At 40.5% G+C, this 7,625-nt stretch overlaps 1 protein-coding gene across 2 annotated transcripts in view; it reads right to left on the bottom strand.

Annotated features, from left to right (window-relative positions):
• The window catches only part of CREB3L1 (cAMP responsive element binding protein 3 like 1), a 118,863-nt gene that overhangs the window by 54,008 nt on the left and 57,230 nt on the right, over positions 1 to 7,625 (bottom strand). For both annotated transcript variants that reach the window (XM_042446638.1, XM_042446637.1), the window contains exon 2: positions 585 to 813. In XM_042446638.1, the coding sequence (XP_042302572.1) occupies positions 585 to 813 (229 nt within the window). The remainder of the gene's footprint in view (positions 1 to 584; positions 814 to 7,625) is intronic.

Below are 7,625 nucleotides of genomic sequence, written 5' to 3'. Positions count from 1 at the left end.
TTATTATTATTATTATTATTATTATTATTATTATTATTATTATTATTATTTTCCCTTTCTTGGGCTGTTCTTTACCTTGTTATAGAGCTTATAGAATATTACTGAAAAACATATTGTTTATAGGAAGAAATTGGACTTGATGGTAACAACACCACAAAAGAGGCATGGTAGAAAATTCAGGTTATGATCACATTTTCAGTTCAGTTTTATTTTTTATTTCATATCTACAAGGGAAAACAACAGCACCATTATTATGAGAGGGATGCAACCAATTCAGACTAGATCAAATTAATTGCCAAGGGCCAAATCTAACTCTAGTCCCCCAAGGACATGTGTGACTCCTTTCCCCTAGTTAGAGAACATCTGTTTTCAAAGGGAATGTCCTTTGTGTGTCTAACTTGGAATTTTCTTGATTCTGAGAGTTTTCATAAAAAAAAAACCCACAACTTTTTCAAGTACTTAGTACATGCCCATACTGAACTTATCAGTGTCACTTCTGCTCTTTTCTTAACAGCTGTATGGGGCTTTGTGACATAAAGGCATATGGATTTTTTAAACCCAGCAAGGATGATCCTCACACTCACCACTAGCATTCTCTTCTGTCTTGACAGGCATGAGGGGACTCTGTGGAGCAGAATCTCCACTCAGGGAGTAGCTGTGCTCTGCCTGGATGCCAGGAGTAGGGGGGTCCAGATCCATGTCCAGTAGAGGGTTCTTTTCAGCCAGTATGGGGTCATCAAAGAAGCTGTTGAATAGTTCATTTGAAAAGTCCTCCATATTCTCTGAGAAGTGGTCGAAGCTCTCTGAGAAATGCTGAAAAAGGGACAAGGGAAAAAAAAGTTGGCATCACCTCTATGAAAGACTAGAATGAACTAAGAAAGGGAAAATACTTCAAAGATATTTTCTCTACACAAAGATAATTTTATAGCACCTTATAGTAGGAACAAAGGGACATCTAGTCAAAGCCCCTACTATGCAAGAATCTTCAACTAAAGCACTCCTGAAATATGACCATCCAAACAAGATTTTCAAAGAAGGGTAGTTCACCACCCTCCAAAGCAGTCTCTTCTACTATTGAACAGTTCTTACAGTAACGTTATTTCCATTGTTTAGGTAGAATCTTTCTAATGTTAGCTAGACTTGTAATTTGAATCAGCTGGTTTGTGTTCTAGTTTCTAGAGTAGCAGAAAACTAATTTGCTCCATCTCTTACATGGCATCCTTTCAGATATGTAACTTGGCTATTATATTACATCTCAGTCTTCTCTTCTCAAAGTAATCATATCCAGCCCCCTAAGTTGTTCTTCATAAGGCTTGGTTTCCAGATATTTAATCATTTTGGTCACTCTTCTCTGGACACATTCCAGCTTGTCAACATCCTTCTTGAGTTGTTGCGTTCAGAAATGGACAAAATATTCCAGCTGAGGTCAGACCAAAGTATAATAGAACAGCACTGCTGCTTCCCTTGAGCTGGACACTATGCTCCTGTTGATGCAACATAGACTTGCACTGGCTTTTTTGGCTGCCACATCTCCATGTAAAGCATTCACATACCTCCTCTTCGTCCTCCTTTACCTGTTTCTTCAGTCTAATTCTTATTGTTAGTCTCAACTAGAGTAGACCTATTGAATCAATGGAATAACTACTTGTGATAGGTTCCCCTGGTCCAGGAATGGTGGTGGTTCCACCTGTCCTGAACGGGATCACGCTTCCTGTGAAGGACTCCGTGCGCAGTCTGGAGGTGCTTCTTGATTCGTCGCTTCACCTCACAGCTCAGGTGAATGCGACGGTCAAGAGCACCTGTTATCAGCTTCGGCTTATCCGCCAGCTGCGCCCATACCTGGCCCAGAGAGACCTTGAAACGGTGGTACACGCTCTGGTAACCTCTCGTTTGGACTTCTGCAATGCGCTCTACATGGGGCAACCCTTGTACCACACCCGGAAGCTACAGATGGTACAGAATATGGCTGCCAGACTGGTCACTGGTACTTCCAGGGCCAGTCATATTACACCTATACTTAAAGATCTGCATTGGCTGCCCATCTGCTTCCGGGCACAGTACAAGGTGTTGGTGATAACCTATAAAGCCCTATATGGCTTGGGCCCAGGATACCTGAAGGACCGCCTCTCTCCATACATTCCGCCTCGCACCCTCAGAACTTCTGGGTAGCAACTACTGAGGGTTCCAGGGGCTAGACTGGCCTCCACAACGAGGAGGTCATATTCCATCGTTGCCCCGGCCCTCTGGAATACGCTGCCCATAGAGCTCCGCTCGGTCACCTCCCTGGCCCAGTTCAGGAGGGAGTTAAAAACCTTCCTATTTCGATCTGCATTCCCTGAATCAAGTTCCAGCTAATCTTCCCCCCTTCGATGACAATGGTAGCTGGCTGATGGGGTTTTACTTTTGATTTTAATGTGGTTATGTAGGATTTTTAATATGTATTGTAGTGTATTTGTATTGTTGTTATTAATATGCTGTTCACTGCCCTGATCGTTGGAAGGGCGGTATACAAATAAAATTTTTATTTTATTATTATTTATTATCAAATGCCCATTGATTCAATAGGTTTATTCTGACTGCAAATAGCAACCTGATTTAGGCCTTTGTGGGTTAGTTTGGTTGGTTTAGTGGCCCTCCAGATGTTCTTGGATTCTTACTTCTATCATCCACAGCTATCATGGCCAAGAGAAAAGGAACTATAGGATCTGTACAGGAGCTTTTAGAGAGCTACCACTTTCTCAAACTGATAAATCCAGAGTGGGAATTCTGCAGCCCTCCAGATGTTGTTTAAGTGCAACTTCCAGAAACTCCAGTCAATGGTGAGGAATGCTAGGAGGTGCAGTTCAACATCACAAGTAGCACACAGGTCCAACCACTGCAATAGATGATTGAGCAACTCTCTGGTCTGCTGACAATCCTTGCTGTTGACAAAGAAGATGTAGCATCTTCAATGTCAGACTCATGCCAGATGCAGCTCCTGGACAGTGATGTTGCTGAGTTTGGTGTCACCCAGTGAAGGAGGGTGGCTCCCTCCCTGCTGGCCAGCTAGCTGCACACACGTTCAGACTGCTGCTGGGGGGGGGGGGGGTGCTGCAGCCTCCAGAGTGCTCATTCAGGGTCCAGCATGACTGCTGTCTGAACAACCACACCAGACCCTGAAGGCATGCCCCCACATTACCCCAGAAAGGCCTTCAGAGTCTGGCACAGCTTCTTGGAGAGCAGCCAAGCCAAACCCTGAAGGCACCTGCCCCCAGCAGCTGCTACTGAGGAAGGCCGTGCTGAAGCCTCTGGAGGGTATGTTTCGGGTCCAATGTGGCTGCTGGGTGATCGGGAAAGGGAGGCTATGGCCCTTCTGGCTTGCCCAGTAGCCATGACAGTCTCTTCAGGTGTACTACCCCACTGGGTGACACCTCCCCTTGGGGTGTCACCTGCTGTGATCCACACTTCCTACAACCCCCTACTTTCTCCTATCAGATGTGACTCTTAAGGGCCAAATGAACCAGATAGGTCTGAATCATATCTTCCAACATTTCACAGATGAAAACCAGAACAGTTTTGCTCAAGCAGAGTCACAGTATGTCAAGATGGCAAATATTATTAATGAGGAAGAATATATTTATTTATATATTTAATTAATTAATTAATTAATTAGTATGCCAGCTTTCTCCCAGAAAGGGACCCAAGGCGGTTCATAAGATATGCTTCCCAGAAAGGCCTTCAGAGTCTGGTGTGGCTTCTCAGAGAACAGCTGTGCTAGACCCTGAAGGCACCTCTCATATAAGTGAGGAAAGGCTGTATCAGTTTGCTTTTTATTGAGCCTTCTGGGAAGTTCAAGACCAGTAAAAGGGCCCAAGCTCGACTCTGGCTTGCATCCTTCCGAGATTGCTAAAATGAGTACCCAGACTGTTGGGGGCAAATTAGCTTACTTGCTAATTAGCTTACTTGCTGTTCACCGCTATGATCTTTGGAATAGCGGTATATAAATAAAAAAAAGGCAGGATTCTACCCCCTCCTCTCTTCTTCCCCCTGCTGATTTAGGTGAGTACAAACTACCTTTACACTTTGAACTCAGTTTGCAGCAACTGAAGTGAGCTGAGAACAAAGGGGAAAGTGGGAAGAGAAGAAAGAAACCAAGACATTTTAAAACCAACTGAGTAAGTGTAACAACACAGGTTTAATTAGCTGAGACTGTCCCTACAAAATCAGGACAGTTGGAAGATATGATGAAGAGTGTTTGGCAGGATGTATGTTACCTATATGTCTAAACATCACCAGTGGAAAGTGAACAGCTGGAATAAAGTATTAACTTTTTCCTGGAAGCATGATTCTCCTTTAGAGAAAGCATGCACGTTGTTTTTGAAGACAACAACACTTCTTTAAAAAAGGTTGCAGAATGCTTTTTTTAAAATGGTATTTTATGTTTTGGGGGTGAAAGGCATTATAAGGCATGGTGTATGTGCTGTATGGAAAGTGTGGTGTGGATTGGCCCTTAGATGTGCTAAAGTTGTCTAGGATGAGATCGTAACTTGAGGAACAATAAATGGCATCATGCCTAAAACCAACCAACATTCACAATACAATGTTGGTTTTAAGTTACACTGAACTCTTCTTCAAGCTCAGGAAAGCCACAATTTTTTTAATTGTTTTTACATATGCTGGCTTTGCAGTTTGACACATAAATAAATGAAGGAATTTGGAAAAGGCAAAAAGATAGGTTGTAAGAAAGCTTTCACCTGCAAAAGGATGCAGTTCTAATAAAGCCTGAAGGCCTGGCATAAGCCTAATAGAATTTAGTTCTAATGAAACGTATATAGGATCAGAGATCACACTTCACATGGCAAAAAGCTGTCAAGACGGATCTCTTCTGGCAGGCCTTTCCTGAATAAAAGTGCCCGGCCACAGAATGACTGCCCCCCACATCATGTATTAGCCCACTGCTCTGTCCTTGTTGTATTTTTTATTGTGTTTTTAATAGATATTTTAATTGTAACATGTTTAATCCTGTTTTAAAGGGGGGAGGAATTTGGGACATAATTTTGTAAATGTGGATTTTAATGTGTTGTGAGCCGCTTTGATTGTCCCATCACAGAAAAGCGGTATACAAATAAAAGTTTTATTTATTTATTTATTTATTTAGTTATTATTTATTAACCTGTTGGCACAGAAACAGGAGTAACAATGCAAAAAATAGCAATTCTTTTTAGTGTTAATGTTTTTAAAAATGTGGTTGTTTTGCAATTCTTTGCACAGCATTAATTTATTGTTGAAAAGTAGCATGGTGAGAAGAGGTGTGTGTGTGTATGTGTGCTGGCGAATTAACAAACAAAACTCCCAAAGTATTGTAGCTCACTTTTAATTTGAGCAACTGAGGAAGGCAGAAGCCAAACATATTGCTAACAGATAAAGTTCTGTTTGTTAAATAATCCAATAAACAAATATTTTAAGTGATTAATTGCATCCTTCTGGCATCCAGAATAAACTTGTCAGAAGTGCTGTTTGTTTGCTTTTAAATCACTTTTATATAAGAAAGGATTTATTGTAGAGTGTCAGATGCTTACTTTAAAAATTCCATTCCACTTGACATGGCTTGCTTTTCCCCCATCCAGATTGGGAAGGGGAAACAATCACTTTCTTCAGGTGGGGTGACAAGATACCTTGAAGTGGCCCTGCCAATAGCATAACTGAGAGAGGAGCTGACCTGGATACCCCGGATACTACCAAGTGTAAGTTCCTGTTCAAATAGAAAGGTATGTTTGTTTTGCTCTGCCTGCTACAGTCCAGGACAATATCATTGTGTAAATAGAAGCCAGCAGGCAATAAGAAGGCTACAGAAGGTGAAGAATCAGTCCCAGCTTTGTTCTAAAAAGAACTGAGAGTACTGGAGCAAAGTGCAGGATGATTTGATATAAATGGCTTCTCTCAAGGACTCAATTTTAATTATATCAATCACAGTTAAATCCCGAGTGAGGCATATTCTTTTAGTATAAGTACATTACACACACACACACACACACACACACACATTGTTGTTTAATGCGATCTCAATACATATTCAGATATGTGGATTTCATTAGAATGTAGCAATTATTGGGAATTCTTTTCAAATTAATTTGCAAGAAATGGGATCTTTGGTATTAATATTCAGACTCCTCTCCTTCATTCAGATCTGTGACCCCAGTTTTTCTACTCCCTGACCTTTTCCATCTTTGCACCTAGAGAGGAAATGTTGAGAGAAAGAGGCTGAGCAAGAGCACTTCATACATACTAGCTGTAGAATAAAACTGGTAAAGGTACCTCCACAGTGTCCATAAACTGCTATTAATGTATTCATAGAATATAATTAGTATATGTGATGATATGTTTGATGTAGGTTCTTTTTTACTAATTGTTTTAAAAGAATTGAAATTGATGTACATTTTCAAAATCCAATTTAAAATTTAAAAGTCTAGGCTCATATTCTAGGTTCCTGTTTAGTTATGAATGTCTGATTAAATAATCTCCTGGCTGAATGTAAGATATTAGAAAGAGTACTAAAAAGTACTCTTTTTGGGGGAAAAGAAAGGAGACAAACTTCACTTGCTGCTGGATGGTCCACTGTTTGTTCTTTTTTAAAAGCCTTCTGCATTTTGGCTTATACAGAAGTAGGCCTTCTTCAACGAAATTCATCTGAGTTGTCGATAACACTCTCCAAAGGACAGAGCCATCAAAAATTAGCAAGCCTTGCTACTCAATGTTGTTCTTGTTGATGTTGTGTACCTTCAAGTAGTTTCAGACTTCTGATGACTAAGGCCTACCTATAATGGAGTTTTCTGAGGATGTGAGTGGGTGACTTGTCCAAAGTCACCCAATGGGTTTCCATAGCTGAGTGAGGATTCAAACCCTGGTCTTCAGAGACATAGCCCAATGTTCAAACCATTGTGTCATACTAATGCTGCTACTTAAAAGAATAAACACTGGCCATCTAGCAGCATGTGGAGCTTGTTTCTTTTCTATTTTCTGTTGAATGTAAGATATGAAACACTGAGTATCAGTAGACTACGTGCCTGATGGGGTTTCTTCCAGTACTGTCATCTTCTATAATGATTTTTCAGTGCTATGATGGCTATAATTTTTCTTCTGTGGACCTTTCTGATTCTTTCCTGGACATGACATAATGCTTTCACTCTCCTAAAACTGCTTCTTCAACCATGTCAGTCCCTTTTATCTTTGGACATATACTCATTTCAAGATAAATACCAACAACCAAATAATATCTTACAATAATGTTCCCCCATATGTAAAATACATTCTGTATTTAAGGTAGTTATATTCTGAGATTACAGATGATTATGGTTATTACCAAAGACTGCACGAGGAACACATACCCTTAAAAAAGAAAGCACTCCTAGAATATTCTAGGGTTAGAATTTAAGTGCAAGCAGGACAAGATGTAAAAGGGGTGAATCATAGTTCATACATTCAGGGAGTGAATCAAGGGATGAAGAGTGCTGAAAGACAGAGATTTTCCTTTCTTGTTACCTCTGACAAATAGAGCTTGCAGTTCTACACAAAAACACAGTGACCTGTCAGTGACACAAAGGGGGTGTTCCCACTTAATATTTGAAACGATTTAAAATACAACGTTT

This window comes from Sceloporus undulatus, chromosome 1 (genome assembly GCF_019175285.1).
Source record: "Sceloporus undulatus isolate JIND9_A2432 ecotype Alabama chromosome 1, SceUnd_v1.1, whole genome shotgun sequence".
In the NCBI taxonomy this organism is placed as follows: Eukaryota; Metazoa; Chordata; class Lepidosauria; order Squamata; family Phrynosomatidae; genus Sceloporus; species Sceloporus undulatus.
Note: the sequence above shows the minus strand (reverse complement) of the source record. Positions and strands in the feature narration are given on the sequence as shown.